The sequence below is a fragment of the Pithys albifrons genome, chromosome 15 (genome assembly GCF_047495875.1).
Source record: "Pithys albifrons albifrons isolate INPA30051 chromosome 15, PitAlb_v1, whole genome shotgun sequence".
NCBI classification, from domain to species: Eukaryota; Metazoa; Chordata; class Aves; order Passeriformes; family Thamnophilidae; genus Pithys; species Pithys albifrons.
The window spans coordinates 16,440,616-16,461,478 of record NC_092472.1 but is presented as its reverse complement, the minus strand read 5'-3'; the positions used below and the strand labels follow the sequence as shown (position 1 = coordinate 16,461,478).

Sequence of the window (20,863 nt, the reverse complement as noted above, 5' to 3'; positions counted from 1 at the left end):
TCTAGTTGGGGGGATCATGGGCTGGAAGGAGATGACCTTTAAGGTCCCTTCCAATCCAAACCATTCTGTGGCTCTGTGATAATTGAACCAACCAGCCCCAATTATTGTAGAAAACTTCACATGATAGTTTTATAATCAAGGTGTTTAAAACAACCTACTGGATGTCAAGTTGTTGGTGCTAAACAAAGTGAGGAGCCCATCCCTGAGGGAGATACACATTTTTCACTGGTTGGTTGCCATTAAACTTGCCCTTGATTTTTGATATTGTGTTGTAGGTTTTTAAAATTTTTTTTAGAATGGATAAAATGCCAGAGACAATTAAAGAAATGAAATTATAAACTGGTATGGCAAGTGCACATTTGCAAAGACTCACAGAGGTTCTGGTGGGAAATGTGTTCAACACTCAGCACTGCTTCTGTCTGGACTGGCTGACCATGAACTGCTTCTTCCTGATGGAGTTCTAAGAAATTTCCAATACTGGCTAAAAGGCTGTAAAATTGTCTTTTTCCACAGCAGTGGCTGGTTTGGTTTTGCCTTTTCCAAAGGTTTTCCTTGGAGCTACAGCTGAAATACAGATGCCTGTGTGTTCCCAGCATTGCTCACAATCCAATAGAGCTCATACAGTCTCCTTGCAGTCATTAGTTATGCATTTAAATAAGGATTTGAGAGACTCAGGACGTAGTAACTGGTTTAACTGTCTCTACAGATCCCAGAAAATTGTGTCATTAAATATCAAAGTTAGATAAATTGATTTTATTCAACTGCTGTTTGTTCCCTTGTACATTTGGACCACTGGGATTTGTATATCTAAGTGGAACATCAATATGATTTTATGAATAACTTTAATTTTATAACTTTGATATTAGCAGAATTATCACTTTATCTCATAATGACATTATTTTTAAAAAATCAACCACATGACTCAGAACAAATTTCTGAAGATTTCTGGTAAACTAAACCACAAAGTAACTCTGCATTTCATCATTATGCAAATTGTTTTCCCTGCAAAACCGTTCTCAGATGTGAAAGCAGTGGGAGAATTACATTTTTTTTGATGTGGATCCCGTTCTCCAGATCCAACCCCCAAATGATCAGCTGAAAAGAGCTCGTGGTTGTGTCAGAAGCAGCTCCTGCAGATGTGCTGTCAAAGCACCAGGGCTGCTGTCACATTGCCAGTGGCTTTCTAACCTTCCAGCTTAATGGGCTTGGCTTTCAGGCTGCCTGGAAACAATTCCTTTCTGAGTGTGTAATTGGAGTTTTTTGAATGAAAATGAAGACGTGGAAAGAGTTTAGTGGCTCTCTTTTCAAGGTTTGGTTTCAATATTGCCCCTGTTGGGAATATGATTTATTAACAATGTTATTCTCTCCATAAAGGACCTGCAGGGGGCTGTTCCCCCCAATATTGGCAATAATAAACCAAGATAAAGGCACAGTGGTTTTGATAAGTGGAAAACAATCAAATTATCCTGTGAGAAAACAACTCTTGCTCAGGTTCTCACCTGAGAATCTGCATTTCCCAGGGCAGACCTTCAGGTTTGGGCATTAGTTGGAACTTTGTAAGGGTCACGAGAGGCAGCGAGTTGGGAATCAGGCACAGTGTGGGTCAGAGAGCAGAAAAAATGCTGCTTTAAGGAATTCCACCTGGAAGATTTGGGTTATCTCTGCCTCTGCTTCTCCCTTCCCGTCCCATTAGTTTGGCAAAGTGGGAATTAAGATTCCCATTCTAGATTCCAGTCTGGTCTTGGAGTTGGAGCTTCAGTGAGTCCATCCTTTGGGAGGCTCCAGAGTTTTACCTTTCTGGGCTTGTGGGACCTTTGGAGCCCAACGTGGTGTGACTGGAGGGACACAGGGAGGTGTGAAAATCCTCCTGAAAGGGAATTTTGAGAGAACTCTCCAACTCCAGCTGGGGAGAGGCTGAGGGAGCTGGGGGTGTTCAGCCTGGAGAAGAGGAGGCTCAGAGGTGACCTCAGCACTGTCTGGAACTGCCTGAAGGGAAGTTCTGGCCAGGTGGGGGTTGGTCTCTTCTCCCAGGCACTCAGCAATAGGACAAGGGGGCACGATGGGCTCAAGCTCTGCCAGGGGAAATTGAAGTGGGAGAGCAGAAAGAAATTCTTTGCAGAGAGAGTGCTCAGGGATTGGAATGGGCTGCCCAGAGAGGGGGTGGATTCCCCATCCCTGGAGGTTTTTAAACTGAGCTTGGCCATGGCACTGAGTGCCATGATCTGGTAAAGGGACTGGAGTTGGACCAAGGGTTGGACTTGGTGATCCTGGAGGTCTTTTCCAACTCAATCAATTCTATGATTCTAATAGACTTTTTACCCCATGCTAATGAAGGGAAGAGTTCAGGCAGAAGGGAACTGAAGTCCTAAAAGGAGAGTAAAGAACAATGAAACCAAGGCTTTAAAAATTGATTTCAGTTTTTGGTATTTCAGCCCAAGCCAGCACCGCTCACACAGCTGTGTGGCTGTTCTGCCACCCCAATCCATGAGCCCCATGTGCTGGCACAGGGCAGTGCCAGTGCCCCTGGCTCCCAGCTGGCACAGACCAGGAGCAGCTGTTTGCCCTCCACATCGTAGGCAAACCCTCTGCCTTTGTTCTCGTGGATAAACAAGCAGTGGCTTGTTCTTTGGTTTTTGGTTTGGGGAGTTTTTGTTTTGGTTTGTTTGGGGGGTTTTTTTGGTGTTTTTTGTTTGTGTGGTTGGTTTGGGTTTTTTTTAACATTTTTAATTCTTACTGTGTTTGTCTTCTTATTAAAAAAAAAAAAAAGAAAAAAGTCCTCCCAAACCAACCAGCTCCAAAATAGAGCAGCTGGAAGATTTCCATGTAAAAGCCTGTATGACTGAGTTGTAAAGTGAGTTAAGAAACACTCAAATCCAATAGAATAGAACAAAATTCTTCCTTTATTCAACTCTGGGAACATGGGGGATAATTCCACCCAAGATATGTTCAACCAGACTTTTGTGTTTCCAGGTTTATATATTTAGTTACAACTGACAACCCCTCCCCAAAGTTAATCAGGATATTTTGGGTGACTTTTAACAGCTCTAATGGGATGCTCTGATCTCTGCAACCCTCTATTTCCTTTTAACTAAACATGTTACAGCTTCCAGCCTCAACCTACACAGGTTTTCTGATTTATTTTTTACAGTTTAGCCTTTGATCTAAACAAGGTTTTGGGTTATTTCTTAAAGTTCAGCTTCCAGTTATAGGGTTAAATTCCTCTTTGTCTAAAGCTCTGCATGGTTAAGATCACTGACAAATTAAGGGACAAGTTAAATGAAAAATTAATATAAAATACAAAGTTAGTACAGTTCTCATTAAAAATTAGTAAAGACTTTATGATTTTGTATAGAAGGGATAAAATCCTTTTTCTTGAGGGGTCCTTGAATCAAAAGAATGAGAATTCTTACTCTGGCTGATCTGGCCTTAGGACTAATACATATTTTTTTTCCAAATATTTTTTGCATTTAATTTTTAAATTTTTGCCACCCCAAGGAGCCACTGGGGCTGTGGGTGAGGAAAGTCTGTGCTGAAGGTTCCATCTACCACTTTCTCAGCATTGCTCGTGGAAACTTCTGGAAAAGTCTTTGAGTAAAACAATAGTGGCAAATCTCCTTTCCTGATACACAAAAAATGCCAAACCAACCAAAAAACCCTTTTAATTTCTGAAATTAAGAAAGTCAAACCTTCTGGGCCATGTTAAGGAGAAAAAGTTATTTTTGCACATTAGTTGTAGCTGAATAAAAGTCCATGTGCTGAGAATTTGAGTCTTGTGGGACACCTGAGATTGTAATATATGGTCAATATGTGACCTTTTCCCTGCCATGCACATCTGAGGACTTCTTAGGATATTTATTTCTATATTTTATACCGTTGTCATAAACCAGCATTAATGTATTTAGGGTTATATATGAATCTGATGTAAATTGTTATATTTTTATTAAGTTGTTATCTTTTTATTCATGACTTCGCTCCCATTCCAGGCAGGTCCTGTCACCCCCAGACCTTTCACTCCTCGTGGCCCCAGGTTCTCTCAGTGCCACCACTTCATGTTGGGAGCCCTTTCAGCAAACCCCTCCATTCTTGTCCTTGCTGGGACATTTCCCCCTAAACTTAAACCTTTCCCAGGCCAAATTTAAACCTAAATATCCACAGCACTCCTCAACAAAAGCATCGTGTGCATCCTCTGATTCCTGGGGGAGACAGATGGACAGAAATGTCTTAACTAGACCTGTCTTAAGTAGACCAGCCTTAAGCAGAGCTGTTTTAACAAGCCTGGAGTCAGCACTTGACACTAACACAGCGTCTGGGCACGGTGGGAAATCTTGATTCACTCAGGAAAATGTTTTCTCTTCCTCTTAAGTAAATAAATAAAGAAATGCTGTGTCATTTGCTGACACAAACTCTTTGCTCAGAGCAGGGACGGGGCTTTGGGGAGGTGTTTCTGGTCCAGGCTGGATTGACTTTAGCAACAGCAGCTGGTGCTTTAGCACTGCCTGGGCTTGGAATGATCTTCTCCACCAACACGGAGAGAGGCAGAAAATGCAGCTGGAGCTCATTTGGAAAGAATCAATGAGCTGGTAATTACCACTTTCTCCAGCTGGTCCTTATGAGGGTAAAAGGGTTTATTCAGAGATGGAGGGTGAAAGAGGAGAACACTAAGCAGGTTGCAAACCAATTGTCATAAATATCCCTCCTGAAGATACTTAGAAATGGAAACTCTTGTTGGTTGGGAGGAGTTGGGATGGACGATGAGCCCCTTGGGGTTTTCTGCCAGTCCTGGGGTCACTCCCTTTGTGCTGGAGTGTCCTCAGAGGGTTCCCTGCTGGCTCTGTCCCCTCCAGGCTCCACCTGAGCTCCTTCTGGAAGGTACAAAAGAAGGGAGGGAGTTCTGTGGAATGTTCTTGCTTTGCATCTCTTTCTGCTTGATTCATACAAATAACTTATGAGCTCAATTAATGCAGCAAGTATAAATATTTATGAACCCACGGAGTTAATGTTTGGTTGTATTTATAAACAAGAGCTTCTTTTTGACAAGTAAATAAAGTAAGTGTAGAGTGTGTTTGTGTGTGAAATTAGCCATGCTTCATTAACTCTTCCCAAATACAAACTCCTAGGTAATAACTAAATCAAAAAGTGGCACTAGAATAGGATTAGTGGGAATAACTTTAATACTTAAATTTCAGGAGAACAAGAAGCTGTTGTTTACTTTCTTAATTGGTAACGAGGATGAATGTTTGGTTTTATTGTGAGTTTCCTTTTTTTAACCTGTATTGTTACTGTGGTGACAGGAGAGAAGAGCAGGCCCATATTAATGTCTTGCTCTTGGAGGCAATTTCTAGTTGCTGATTTTTCTTAGATGACTCTCAGGAAACTTTCTCAAACTCAGGTCTACTTCAAGGGGCTGTTTTTTGCAACTCAGAACCCACTCAATGAATTCTGATACATCTGAAGGCTCTGATCAATGAGGGGTTTGGTAGTTCTGACTGTTACAAACTTTTTGTAAGCTTTTCAACTTTTCTTTTTACTATGCCCTTGGCATACTTAGTTTAAGATATGATTGTTCTCATGATTGACTTTGCTGGTGGCACATCAATCTAAGTTTGCTGAGTTTGACACCCATGTATTGAATGATAAAAGAATATTTTGTTCTTGTTAAGAAGCAACAATTTATTATGCATGATGTGGCAAAATGGATTTATAGCCCTTCAAAATGCATTTCCTCTAATCTCCTCATTGCTTAGATCAAAATAATGAACATGCAATAAAGAAGTGAGGCCCAAGCCCAGCAACTTCTATTTGCTCTTATATATATGTATATTATTTTATTTGTTATGATCACAACTGATCTCTCAGTTAATTTTCCTGAGGGTAAAATCTAAAAATGGGATTTTGTGGTGCTAAGGGTGAATAGATACAGAACTGAAAATGCAGCTCCTGTGCCCAATTTTGGAATCCACTTGGGGTGGGGATGTCCCAGGTGGGCTGTTCCCTGTGGAAAGGCTCTCTCAGGTTCTCCCTTCCCATCCCAGGCAGGCAGGAGACCTTGAGGTGGCAATTCTTCTCTTGCCATGCATGATTTTAGGTGTGCAGAGTTAATTAAAAGATTGCCTTAGTCATATGCAGTCACTGAACTGTGGGCAGAACCCTCCAAGTGTGAATTCCATGCAAGGAGAAGGATATTTTTAAATATTTGTTCAGCAGAAATGCTTCTCAGTTGCTGTCAGCTGTTGCATTGAAGTGGATCCATGAGTTTGCCTTCCATTCAAAGCCCATCCAATAAAAAATCTTTAAAGTCAGCAAGGGAAAGAATTAAATTCCATCTCTCTTGTATCAGGTGTGTAAAGATGAGTGTGTGGAAAAAGACTTTGTGGTGGTTTTGTCAGCCCAAAGGGAATGAAGGTGCCTCTTTTTGGTGCTTTAAGAGAAGAAAGTGCTAATACAGTGACATTTGGCTGATAGTGCAGCAGATAAAAACTGGGTCATGGCAGCACAGGGGGAAAGGGCAGCAAAGAGAGAGAAAATGATTTCATTTGTGGGTGAAGGTCATCTGGAATAAGTGATTTCATATTTAAAAGGGCACCAAGGAGAAAATTGATGACTGTTAACATGTTTTTCTATTGCTTTATTTCATCCTTTCTCTCTTTTCTCATTTGTAATGCTTCCGTGGCCAGGAAGTCGAGGTAGGTTTGCCACTTTTTAACTTGTAAATATCCACAGAGCAACTCAAAGTATGACCATCATATCATATTGCATATTATAATTTGAACTCTTGTGATCAACTGTTAATGTTGTTATAAATGAAGCTTATTGATTTCTATTAATTATTAATGCATTAATACTGATTAATGAACTTGTTAATACTGATTAATGGACTTGTTAATACTGATTAGTGAACTTGTTAATATGTAAATGAAGTGAACTCCATTTGCTACAGAAGGCATGAGGGATTTTAAGCACATTAATATCTGTCCCTAGTAGGAAGCACAGACATGCACAGATTTCTTGCTGTCAGGAAGGTGTTTTATTGCTTGGGAGTGTTAAATTGCTTTAATCAAGCTGATTGTATTTTATATACATATCTGTATGTTTTGAATTCTCTTCCCCTGGGGTCAGAGTGATGTGTTGCTGCCCCACGTGCTGCTTTGCTGTTGGGAGAAGCTGCAGTGAAACTCAAAGATATTCAGAGTTCCTCCTTCTACCAAAAGTCATTTCAGGATAATGTTATAAATCTGAGCCCTCCCAGAGTCCTGGCCTGGAGCCCTCCTAGTTCCAAGGCAGAGCTTTAGGTGTGCCAGAGGTTTCCTGCCCACAGTGAGTGGCACCTTTCTGGTGCCAGAGCCCCTCAGTGTCACTTCTGGCTGGTGGCAATGCTAGAGTGAAGCTCCAGGGCTGGATTTGGGGTGGATGTGGTTTCATCCAAACTCTAAACACCCCCCCAGTTGCTCACCCACAGCCCCCAACCCTCCCTGAATCTCTGGGTGGGACAGGGAGGAGAAAAGGGAGAACCCATTAGTTGAGATAGCAGCAGCTTAATTAAAATATAATGAGAATCACAGAATCAGCTGGGTTGGAAAAGACCTCCGAGGTCATCAAGTCCAACCCTTGATCCAACCCCACTGTGATCACCAGATCATGGCACTGAGTGCCATGTCCAGTCTCACCATAAACACCTCTAGGGATGGGGAATCCATCCCCTCCCTGGGCAGCCCATTCCAATGCCTGACCACTCTCCCTGTAAAGAATTTCTTTCTAATATCCAACCTAAACCCCCCCTGGCAGAGCTTAAGCCCCTCTTGTTCTTCTGCTGGTTGCCTGGGAGAAGAGACCAACACCCACCTGGCTACAACATCCCTTCAGGTAGTTGTGGAGAGTGATGAGGTCTCCCCTGAGATGATGATAATGATGGTAATTAAAAGGAATTTCACAAAAAGAGGGCAGTGAACCCTAAGAGAGACAATACAGTTCTCACCACCTGCTGAGTGTCCCCAGCTCTGCTCAGCCCCACTTGCCCCAGTGTCCATCCTGGCCCATCCCTGGGGCTGTTCCTGCCCCTGCTCCCTCCCAGCTGCTTGTGCAGCTCCTCACTGAGGAAACATGGAAAACTCCCCTCAGCCCCACCTAAACCATCAGTGTGTCCTCACCAGGAATCTCACCCTAAATCTGAGCAAAGAGGGGAATTGTTTCCATCCCAGTGAAACCAGGACAGTTATCCAACTGGCAGGAGTTATTCTGAGCTGCTCTTCACCGTGTTGCTCTAATGTGTGGAGAGTCATTATTTACTCCTATAAATAATAATGGGGTTTCTATATTGAAAATCTCAAAGGTTTGCTCTGTTTGACTTTTTCCCTATTTTTTTCTTGTGTATTTTCCACCTTATCATGCTGTGGTTTCAGGCACATTCTAAAATAAACATAGTTTCAATCTTCAAAAAGGAATATTAAACAGGTCTGCATGAATGAGAAGAGGAGCAATAATAGTTTTACAGAAGGGATGGCTGGTTTGGAGGCATTTTCGTGAGGAAGGTGCATTTTTTTTTGTAAAATATTCCTTTGACACGAAAATTGAGATAACCCCCCTTTCCAATCCTTATTTCAAAACTGGTTCCATATGCCACCAGCATAAAAAAAAAATCTTTCTTGGGAGTTGAATTATTTAACAGTTTCTGATGCTGAAAACCCAGCAGCAAAGCAACACCTTGGCAAAAATGTAAGCAGGGAAAAAAAAAAAAAGGGAATATTTTGTTGCTGGAAAAAATTATTCTGCGAAAAAAGCTGAAAACTCAACACATTCTGAGAAGTGATTAATGCTTGGTGAATTTAGCAGTACATCATCATCAATGACAGAGCATTGTATAACCACGAGGGGTTTTTTTGTATTAACACAACTGTGGAATGCAAAGGCAAGTCTGTGATTCCATTTCTGGTGCCAAACCTTGTACTTCTGAAGAAAAAAATAGAGATACTTTTGATGTATCTGAAATAACTTATGAATAACAGTCTCTGGTGTTATTGTGGAACATTATCACTGTACATGGAGTCAATACAGGCACTGAGCATGAATATATTGATGAAAAAAATCCATTTCCTCCTGCTGGCCATGCAGAATAATTTACCCCAGCCCAGCAGGCAGAGAGCAGGAACAATCCATGAGCTTCTTGTCCATGAGCTGCATCTTCTGGTGTTCCCTGAGGGCATGGAGAGTTCCATCCATAAAGTCCTGCTGCCTTCCAAGCCTCCAGAATATCCAGGCTAAGGTGACTGGCTGGCAGGAGAGCTCATGGAATTCAGGGTGCTGGAGAGAAATGGCAAAGCCCCATGGAAGAAATAATTTGGGTGTCTTATTCACACTGATCATAGAATCATAGAATCAGTTGGGTTGGAAAAGACCTCCAAGATCATAAAGTCCAACCCTTGGTCCAACTCCAGTCCCTTTACCAGATCATGGCACTCAGTGCCACGGCCAAGCTCAGTTGAAAAACCTCCAGGGATGTTGAATCCACCCCCTTTCTGGGCAGCCCATTCCAATGCCTGAGCACTCTCTCTGCAAAGAATTATTTTCTGCTCTCCAACTTCAATTTCCCCTGGCAGAGCTTGAGCCCATCGTGCCCCCTTGTCCTATTGCTGAGTGCCTGGGAGAAGAGACCAACCCCCACCTGGCCAGAACTTCCCTTCAGGCAGTTCCAGACAGTGCTGAGGTCACCTCTGAGCCTCCTCTTCTCCAGGCTGAACACCCCCAGCTCCCTCAGCCTCTCCCCATAGGGCTTGTGCTCCAGTCCCTTCTCCAGCCTCGTTGCTCTTCTCTTCTCAGTTGGGTTGGAAGAGACCTCTGAGATCACCAACCTTTGATCCAACCCCACTGTGATCACCAGCCCAGGGCACAGAGTGCCCTGGGCTGGTGATCACAGTGGGGTTGGATCAAGAGATGTTGGATTCTCTGTCCCTGGAGGTGTTTCAGAGGACACTCGGAGCCACATCCAGTCCCTTCTCCAGCCTCGTTGCTCTTCTCTGGCCCCACTCCAGCCCCTCAATCTCTTTCCTGAACTGAGGGGCCCAGAACTGAACACAACACTCAAGGTGTGGCCTCCCCAAGGCAGAGTCCAGGGGAAGGGTCACTGCCCTGGGGTTTCAGTGACCCTCCTAGCAGGTAAAAGAAATCTCTGTGTCATTCTGGACAGCTTGGTGAATACATCTTTTTAGTGGCATCTCTCAGGAAATGAATATAGAATAGTGGATTTATTAAAAAGGAAACAAAGATTAATATGCAGACAAATATCACAGGGCTGTAGAATTTTTCTGTGCTTCCTCCCCTGAAATGCATTGTTCTGTTGTTATCATGTTCTCCTAAAGAGGACACAAATGAGACACTCAGAATATGCTGAGCCTGAGATAAGAGCTGGGCTGGAGTCCCAGCTCTTCAGGACCAGAGTTGGTGGCACTCTGAACTTGGAGAAACTTTGCCATCAGATAAATATTTGCTAAGACACAGCACAACCTGTTGATTGTCCTCTCTGATTTCAGCTGAATATGTTGGGATCAAAAGATGAGTTGATTCATTTGTAGTTCAGTTGTGCAGAATTGTACTGAAAAAAATATATTTTGTCTGAGTTTTCTTCTTTTTTTTATCCCTCTTTAGGATGATTATTTCAGAAACTGGAATCCAAACAAGCCATTTGATCAAGGTAAAGTTAGTACCCATTTTGTGGTTTTCTCCTGCTATTTTGTCATGTCCCCCTGTCCTTTATGCCTCCCTTCCCTGTGCATTCTGACATCTCATTCCCAATTTAGCCACAGTTTGCAGTGGTCTGTGCATAAAGGTTTGACTCATCTCTGCATTTTCCCCACTGTGTTTTTTAATCCCCACCCATTCCAGTTTATATTTAATGATGTGTATGCTCAGAAATACCCTCAGTGTCCCCAGACCTCAGTTTGAGGTGCAATTTAAAACAGGTATTTCATGTTAAAGACTTTGCTAATTAATGTCATCAGTGTAACTACTGCATTTCCACTTGAAATGGATGAATTTCAGGGCTGTTTTTCCAAAGGAAATGGTGTTATGTGTTCTCCAAAGGAAATGGTGTTGTGTGTGCTGCTGTTTCAGGTGCAGGTTCTGTACGTGACATTTTGCACTTTGCTTTGGTGAGTTTTTAAGTTATGGCAGGACTTGACACTAGGAAAAAGCAATTAAAAAATCTTTTAGTTATGTCCAGGAAAGCACTGGAAACAATAGCCATAATTCAGAATTACTGAGGTGTTGAGGAAGAAAATCCTCATTGCAAGTCTCTGAAGGTGCTTTTGGAGGTTTCATTTTATTTCTGTATTCCACTGACAGCTGTTCCTTGTACTGTCAGGAGCTCACAGGAACATCAGTGGGGGCTTATCCATGTTAGAGCTGCAGAGGGTGGATTCCCTGGCTCTGTGGAAATGGATGTTCACTGTCAAAGCAAAGGGAAAGTTGATGTTTTTGTCAAGACACACATCCACAGAGATTTTCAAAGGCATTTGAAGGATTTAGGATTACAAATCCTATTGACTTCAAATGGAACTTGTGCTGCTACTGCTCTCAGAGGCCTCGTGCCCCTCTGTCTTCCCAAGAGGCAAAGCAGGAAGGGAAATCCTGGCAGGGCAGAGCAGAGCAGGAAGGGGTTTGAGCTGACATGCTCTAAAACTGTTCCTTGTCTTGCTGAGGTGTTTGACTCTGGGCAAAGCCACAAATCGCTGTCGAGACTCTGAAGTGGCTCGTGGGTACCTCGAAGGGCTACAGAGAGTTGTGTGTCTGCTGAGCATTCCTGTCACTTTGCAAGGAAAAGGACAATTTCTCTCTCAGAGCAGGATTCCTCTGGCACTGGGGCAGCACAAGGCAGGCTGAGCCTTAGAAGTTGCCGTAGAAGTCTGTAAAAAAGACTCTGAGCCAAGTTTTGTAGGAGATGAGATAATGGGCAGGCACTTTAATGAGCAACCCCACTCATCCAGGAATACATAGACACGCCTGCAAGCTCTGAGTTCTAGAGCTTTTATAATATAACCTGTCCAATCACTACTGTCCACATGTCCAGTTCCACCTCTGTCCCCTCCCAGTTCCCACCCCTGTTGAATTGGGGCTGGGGTCGTTGGGACCCTCTGTCTTCATCCACCTCCTCTTCTTCAGCACACAAAGGTTCTCTGGACGCTCTCCAGGGCTTTGGGTCACGCTGCTCCATGTTTATGTTCTCTCTGATATGCTTTAATCTGGTACCTTGAGAATAAGACTAAATAGCTGGCAGATCTCAGCTGCCTGTTCTGGAGCAGGGGTAGAGATAGAAGGACTTTGTGCTACTGGCTGCTAAATATTAATTCACTAAAATCTACAGCATTACATCTACTGTGTCTCTAAAATCTACAAAATATGAAAATTGAAAAGTTAAAAAAACCCTTTCGGCATCATGTCCCCCCTTTTAGAAACGGACAAAACTCAAAATTTTGTTCGCTTCTACTTTCCATACTTGAAATTGTACCAAAGAGATGAACAGCATTTGCAACATTTGATCATGCAATAAGCGATTATGCAAACACTAATTATATATATCATTACCAAAAACAGCTGTTTCATCCAGGTTCAGTTCGGCAACCATGACGTGAGCTTGTGGAAAACATCATCCAGGCCTAATGAGACATTATCAAGGGTTACCTGATGCAGAATTTTGGTTTGCTTCCGAATTGCAGCCAGATCTTTTCTCAATTCTTCCACTTTGGTCTATGTAGGAACAACAACAACTAGTGTTAATGACTTTACACACACTTCCTTGTGTGTGTACTCCTGTCTACTCAGCCTGGCACAGAGCTCTGTGTGCTGCTTTTGCCTCCTTGAAATCTGGAAAATGCATTTTATGTGGCCAACAGGTCACTCCTTTGGACAAAGAGGTCACTGCTCTTGGCTGGGGTAAAATTCATCCTGACTAAAACACTGTAAGTTGCCATTCAAACCTTTCTAAAAAAAATATTTACTACCAAAAAATCCAATTGTTGGAAAACTGCTGATTAGTTTAGTTACAAATACACAGTTTGGGTGAGTGTTTAGCCACTGATCTCCATATTTTCACCAAAAAAAATGGAGAGAAATTTTATGTTGCTGCTTTTGACCTTATGAATCATATGCTGAAAAGACTAATCTTCAGTTAATATAAATATAGATGGTTGTGTGTAAATGTTAATGTATACATGCTGCTTATGTGTGTATATATATGTGTATATGTGTGTGTATAATTATATATATATAGGGTAGAATTTAAATAGGAAGTGCTGAGTCAAAGGAAGGAAGAGATGCTGCTTCTTTTCCACATGTTTGCCCCCAGAGGTTTCATTTCTGTGATTTTCCACAGAGAACAAACATTAGTCCAAAGGATCTATCCCAGGTGTTTTATGTGCCACAAGTGTTTAATCTGATTTTTGTTTCTCCATTCTCCCTGCCCTGATATTTTTTCCCATCTTGGCCCTGTTGGCTGTGGGATGTTTAAATGCTCCTTTTGTTCCTCTATGGTTTTGAAGGTAGAGAAGCTTTTATTTAGTATTCTTTGGGTTTCTTAGAGGCAGAGAACCTGTGCAGATCCTGTGGTGAGGAGCCCCAGCTTGCTCCTGTGAACTCAGCAGCAGTTCTGTGTTCTCACCACACAAGTGTTATTTTGAGACACATCCCAGAGGCAAATTTTCACCTCCCAACACCGAGGTTCTTCCTTGTGACTGAGGAGAAAAAAACTTCTCCATGGGTGGAGGAAAGCAGACGTTGGGTTTTATAGGAAACCTACTTCTGGTCTCACCAAGGTCAAGAGAACTTGTGTGAACATCCACAATTTGGATTCACAAGGTTAAATGTTTGACATCTACTTGTCAATTAAAAATCTAAAATCCTGTTTGAAGGCTCTTACTGTGAGGTCTTTACAGAGTGTGGCAGGATCTGGGAGGACAGGGCTGAGAGGAGACTGGTCCCTGCCAGAAGGGATGGGGCCAAGGCAGCTGGAGGATTCAGGGCTTAACAGGTTTAAAAACCAAGCAGGCAGAGGATTGGAAAAGCAGGAGTTCTGTTTCCAGGCTTGTTCTTCATTTGCAGCTTTTAAAGAACTCTGCTGGGTCCAACCAGCTCTGCATTCTTGTCTAACAAAATCTGCCTTTATTCAGCAGGCTGAATTATTTAATTACACCTGGAATAACAATAGTCTAATGAAGCTGCTTTCTGCTTGCAGCGTGGAGGGAAATACCCGAGTGTGGGTCTCAAGAAAAGAAATACCTTGTTTTGTTAAAAACATTCCTGCCTTTCACTGAAACCGCCCCCGGGGAGCCACACGAGGCATCTTTGCATAACAGCCCTTTTCAAGGAAAATCAACCTGAACGGTTCAGCTGCATCTGGGAGGGCACTTGAGTGATCAGAATTTAACTCTGGCTCAGCTTTTTATTCATCTTTAACCCAGGGAAAAACAAGCCAAAGGTGAGCAAGTGCCCAGCAGAGCCCAGCAGAGGAGGTGTTGGGGCTGCAAAGAGGAGAGCAGAGCCTGCAAGTGATGCAGGTCATTAATATTGAACCCCATCCTGCCAGAGCTGCAGAAACAAGAAAGCACAAGAGTGGAAGGGGCAGGTTACTCAGGATTTTAAAATATGAATCAAAGGGTTGGGGTTTTTTTTTCCTCACAAGGCCATTTGAGAGTTCTTGGCATACTTTCCTAGTCTTCTTCATCCACAGAGAAGAAAGAAAAGAGGGAATCAGGGAGAGAGTTTAGCAGAACCTTCTCAAGTCAGAAGTACTCTCCACCTATTCAGGCTTGCCAGAAAATTAATTCATCAAGACTTCATGGATTATTTGAAGTGAAAACTTTAAAATAAAAAAAAGTTTAAGTTGCTGAAAATTTCTGCTAAAAGTCTGAATAGCTGTAGTAAAATCTTCCACAAGTAGATGTTATTAATCTTTCTGATAAGATGCACAACTAAGAGTACATTTTGTGTAGTTTAAAGCTGCTGGGAGCAGTTTGGGATTGGTTGCCATGGGGTTTTGTTTAAGGCATCCTTAGCCAGAGCACAGGAGCTGTGGAAGTCATGGGATGCCTTTTGTGTTGTAGATGCTCTGAATCCAAAAGTGTTTCAACCTTTGAGCTGCCATTATTATGAACAACATGGCTGTGGAATGATTCAGTAAGGGGGGGAAACTTGCTTGTGTTGTAGTGCTGAGCTTTTCCCCAAATCTGTGCCCAAAACCATCCACTGGAGTTTGGAATTGTGTGTTCAGGGAGGGGCAGTTTCCCCCTTTCCAGCTGGGCTGTGACACTGCCAGGTGACTGCAGGGGGTGGCACTGGCCTGAGTCCTGGTCAGGAACATGGCACAGTTCCACCCATCGCTGGTGGCAACAATCCCAAATGTTCCAAGCTGCTGGACTTGTCAGGAGAAGCAGCTCTTGAGGAGAAACGCTCTGAACTTTCCAGCCTTTGTCTTTCTTTTCACTGTTTATTCCAAATCTTCTTCACTGCTGTGAGAAATCTGGACAGGGAAGTTCCTTCTCTCAGGGCTTTCATTGTCTGCCCTGGGGAGAGGAGGGAATACAAAAAGTTCAAAATATCCCAAATCCTTATTCTGCTGTTGTGTGTGACAGCCTTTACCTGCCTGAGCTGGGCCTGTCGGGGGCAACTCCATCCTTATTAATTACAGACAGGAACTCTCATTTCAAAGAGCTCCCCTTGAGCACTGAAAGCCTGAAATGGCAAAGTAGCCTGATTTTTGAAGAGGAAACACTGCTTTGGAGTGGCTTGCAGCCTCCAGCACAGCACAGCCTCTGACTTTCACAGTCCAGCAGCCCCGTGGAAGTGCATTTGTCAAATTTAGAGCATCATTTCTCGAGATGAATGTGTTGGTATCGTTGCTTCCTCTCCTTCTGCATCCAACTGTTCCTGTGTCTTTCCAGTGTTTAAATCCAGACTCCAAAAATGCCCTTTTGCAGCTGTGCAGAAAAAAAGATTGGCCTAAAATTCCTAAGCCTTCCAAACCAAAAGGAATGATAATGGGAAGCCTGTGATGCAGGGGGAAATCACAGAGCCTGCAATTATTTTTGAACATGTAATTTTCTGTTAGCCCAGTTAAGATGTTCTTTCAGAAAAGCCTGAATAAATTCCTTGCAGGGAGATGTTTAGTACTGTACACATCTCTAGCCACAAATATATGTTAGCTTTATAATAAATGTTTTCTATTACTGTGCCTCAGATGGCAGATTTCAATTGAATAACTTATTTTGCAATTTATTTTTTGACTGTGCTCGAATTAGTTTTAGAGGCTTATTCATAGCACAAGTGCACATGAATTATGCCTGTAAATCTTCAGGAGCTCAGTCCAATTTTAGAACGTGCCAAGTGAATCACCCAAACCCAAGAGCTGAGATGCAGCACATGAAATCCCTCCCTCCCTCCCTCCAGTGTGTTTGGGGCACATGGGGCTGCTCAGCCCCTCCAAGCACGTGGCTCTCTTTGTTAAAGTGCAGCATTAAATCCCTTCTAAGCTTGTAAGCAACCACTTTGGTCATTAAATCTGGCATGAGCAGTGCCAGGGCTGGGGCTGGGGTGTGATTGCTGGTGTGCTCTGAGCACAGACACTTGATCGATGCGTTGCTTGTCTGGAATTTTATTAGCACTTGGGGAGCACTTGTTAGTTTTGTCAATAACTAACTGGCTCTCTTTTAATATCTCTGACTTCATTGACTGGGAAGCAGACATGAGGTTGAAAGGGGAATTCAGGCCTCCCCAAGCTCATCCAGCTGCCCCTGGAAATGGGTGAATTTTGGGGGAATGTCATGGAGCCCAACCCTGCTCTCACTGCCATCACTTCTCCTTCCCTCTGCTCAGTGTGTAGCAGCTCATCTTTGGCAACCTAATTTAAAAATGTGTGTCTGGACCTGCAAAAAGAAAGACCCCAATGACCCTGAGATGAGCTCAGTTGGTTAAAGCTTGGCTGTAACAATGCCAAGGTCATGGGTTCAATCCCCTGTGTGGGCCACTGACTGAAGAGTTGGACTCGATGGTCCTTGTGGGTCCCTCCCAACTCAGAATAGTCTGAGAGTCTGTGATTCTGTATCATCCAAAGTAGCTGCTCCAGTTTGTATTCTGATTTAAGAAAACCAAACCAATCAAGGGCAAAGTCTCCAGCTTTTCATTGGACTTAAATATTGGATGGTGTGGCATCTGCATGTCAAAGTGACCTTAAATCACTGGCTAGTCAGAAGGGTATTTAGCAGGACTTGAATTATTTGGATATTGTGATATTTTCAATGCTATTGAACAGTGTTTAAATGTGTTGATATGTTTGTCAGGTAATGGGGGGTTATTGTCATTTGGCTCGAGCTGAAAACCTGTGGAGAGCAAAAGGAGAAGGCAGAGTGGGAATGGCCATAAAAATGCACATTGGGGAATTTTCAGGAAAAGAACAGCATCAAATTAAAGTCTGGTCACTTCAAAACCAGATTTCAGTAAACTGGGGATGGGTAAAGCAGAAATTAGAGGAAGAAAAATGAGGTTAATTGGCATTTGCACAGTGTGGAGTGTATGAATTATCCAAAGGCAAGAGCTTGGCTAATGGCAAGGATTGTACAAAAAGTGCAGTTCAGTGGAACTCTGGAGGGAGCACAAGTGGCAGCCCCAGCTCAGAAAGCCAAGTATAAAATGAAATGTTTGGGCAAGAATTTGGGAATAGCAATTTTTTACAGGTGAATAAGAAGAAGGAAAAAAAAATCCCAGAAAAAAGTTGGCTGAGTGGAGAAAGACACTGATGGAAAGGCATTGCAGAGGAGGCCAAAGCTTGGCCACAGGCTTTGCTTTGGCTTTTACATGAAAGCCCTGCTGAGCCCAGGTGGCAGTGAGGGTTAATATCTGCAGCTGGAGGGCAAGATTCTGGATTAGGGAAGGGACAGGCTCCAGGGAATTGGAGATTTGCAAATCAGCTGGAATTATCTGTGCTTTAAGTGATTGAAATAATTTTAGAGATACTGAAAGTTATCTTTGAAAGTTTGAGATTGTAGAAGGCTGGGAAAGGACAAGCATGTTTTTAACATCAGGGAAAGGAAGGAAAGGGGAAAATAATCCTGAGAGTTGAACCTGAAATCCTGGGGGGAAAAAAACTTCCTTGGACAAATATTTGTTAACATCAAGAAGATAAGAGGAGGAATAAAGCTGGTGGGGATGTCAAACTAAACTAGTTTTTTTCTTGTGGCATTTGGAGTCCTTGAGACTCAGGGATAAACCTGCAGGTTCACATACCTTGACTTTAATAAGGCTTTGCCCATTGGTTCCCATTAGTGCCTTATAAATTAAAGAAATATTGTCTAAAAGAAATGATTATGAGGTGGATACAAAATCAGTCTGGGCAGTTGCAAAGTCCTTAGATAGGAATAACTGCCTGCACAAACCAGGATGAAAACCCATCAGTAATAAATGTGGAGCAAAAGGCTGGGGGATTATCACGGATTACAAATAGAACATGAGTCAACAGTGTCATTCTGTTGCAAAAAAAAAAAGGCAAATGTTGCACTGGCACATGGAACTGTGAGTAATCCTCCAGCTCCAGGCTGTACCAGTAGGACCTTGGCTGGAATACATTGCCCAGATTTCAGTATCAGCTTTCCTGGGTAGTAGGAAACAACTGGAAAATACCCAGGGAAAGGCACCAGGTATGGCTGGAGGTGCAGCAAATATCCTCTGGGAAGAAAGGCTGGAGGAGAGGAGCAGAACAACCCACAAATCCTGTTTTCAAAGAACTAAAATTGACTGCCAGGTGGATGAATTCTTCTCTGTCGCTTGTGGCTACAACGAGGAGCAATATTTTCACACTGCAGAAAAAGAAGATTAATTTTGCCCTTTGCAGTGGCAGAAATATTGAAGCCTTGGGAGAGGGATTTTGAAGGGGGTGTGAAGTCTGTGTTTGAAGGTGTTGGGAAACACATCAGACAAATGTCTTGTGGGTGGTGACACATGAACAGCTGAGCCAGTGGTGGTGAAGGGGAGTGGAACCAACCCCCTTGCCAGGGTTGCCACTCCAGCACTGATTTGTGATTAATGGAAATCAGGTTAATTCCACTGAAAGCACAGAGGAAATGCTGAAGGAGGCATTTCTTCAAATGAATTTCCAGTCAAAGCAAGGAATGGAAAATAAATGAATCCGTAGCCTTGACAGACATTTTGGCACCACCTGAAAAAAAGAAAATGGATGTTGTTTTTGGATGGGAGTAATGCCCATAAGCTGCAGGATGGGCACTAACTGTGGCTGGCAGGGGCTCACAAACCCCTGTGAGGGCAAACAGGGACTGGCAAAGGGCAGCCCATTTTCTCTGGCTGCTTCTCCAAAGTCAGAACGACTTCCCAGGGATGGTTTGGTGCTTGATGTTGGCAGTTGTTTGTTTGTTTTTTGGTTTGTTTTTTTCTAGACAGGATTAAAGGTCATGGTCTAACCCTAAGGTTAAAGATTTAGGTAAAAACCAGTTTTTTCAATTCATTAGGTTAGATGTGATAGTGTGTGTATATTTAGGAATCAAATCTCCTTCTGCTTTGAACCTGAGTGCTCAACTCATCAAAACCCTAAGGGAATCACAGCTATTTCTCTTCCTGATTTTCTTCAAATACTATATAATAATATATTATTATTATTCAGGTTAAATGTATTTGTATGAAATAATATTATTTCTGCTCAAATCTGTTTGTTTGCATTGTGGCTTTGCAGCCCTTGGTCATTTGGAAAGTCACTTTAAACTCCAAAATGGTGCTAAGCAGCCCACAGCAGGATGACTAAAAGAAGGTTTCAAATATATTCTCATGGTGTTCTGCACTAAAAAGTTCCCTAGGCATAGTCTGCTGAAAAATTAGTTTGCTAAGAGTTGTTTAATCATTTAATCTTATTCTTTGGTTGCAAACACATGAAGTGCTGACCCAAAATCTGAATTATCATGTTCCTTGAACCACAAGGCAAACCAGCAGACTAAAATCTTTTCAAAGTAGCTTCTGTTCCTGGGATAGATTTAATTTATAAGCTGAGCAATTGAATCAGTCTCTCCCTTCCCATCTTATCTGTACCAAGAGATAAACAGAACTCTGTGATAAGTGGATGTGCAGATAAGCAATCCTAGGGATCATTGCACATTACAGCAATCTTTAATGCAATGTAAGTGAGCATTACTGGAATTGTTTTAATGTGATATATCAGTTTATCCTTTGTTTTAATTGCTGGAGGTTAAAATGCATCAGGAGGTGTGTGTGGTCTCTTTGCTGGGAAGGCTCCAAGGCTGTTCCTCTGTTCAGGGAGGACCTTTGTGATGGCCTCTTCTGTTTAACACCAAGAACAAGTTGCTGACAAAGGCTGCAAAACAGAAACAGAACAACCCCTGCACATTTAACTGGTGTTCAATACAGGCCTCCCACAAGCACTGGGTCTGCTTCTCTCTCAGCAGACCACAAAGCTCCTTCATGAGTCACTGTTGGATGGAAGAAAACCAGTAGCCAGGGTTTGTTAATCCTGTTCTCCACTCCAGCACTGTGGTTATAGTGCATTCACTCTAACCCAAAGGATCTATTTATTCCCAAAATCCTGGCTGTGTTCAGCTCTCTCAGAGAAGATCATGGGGCAATAATTGTGTGTTTCTCCTGTAAGCAGCATTTCCACCTTTGATATGATGACTCACCACCACTCTGTGTCCTGGGCATTGATGGCAGAGCTGCAAAGTGTCCATTCTTCTGTAGGTGCCAGTGTTGTGTTTCCCTCCTTCCCTCCTGGGCTTTTTTCTACCATTTTCCTGGCACAGAAGTGGCACAAGAGTCACATGATGATAGTCTGCCCTCAGAAAAGCATTATATTTTTATTTAGTTTTTCAAATAG

The 20,863-nt window shown here is 42.7% G+C and overlaps 1 protein-coding gene across 1 annotated transcript in view; it reads left to right on the top strand.

The window, feature by feature from the left end:
* The window catches only part of SPOCK1 (SPARC (osteonectin), cwcv and kazal like domains proteoglycan 1), a 294,313-nt gene that overhangs the window by 84,388 nt on the left and 189,062 nt on the right, over nt 1-20,863 (top strand). Inside the window, exon 3 of the mRNA XM_071570122.1 lies at nt 10,636-10,681. Coding sequence (XP_071426223.1) covers nt 10,636-10,681 — 46 coding nt within the window. The remainder of the gene's footprint in view (nt 1-10,635; nt 10,682-20,863) is intronic.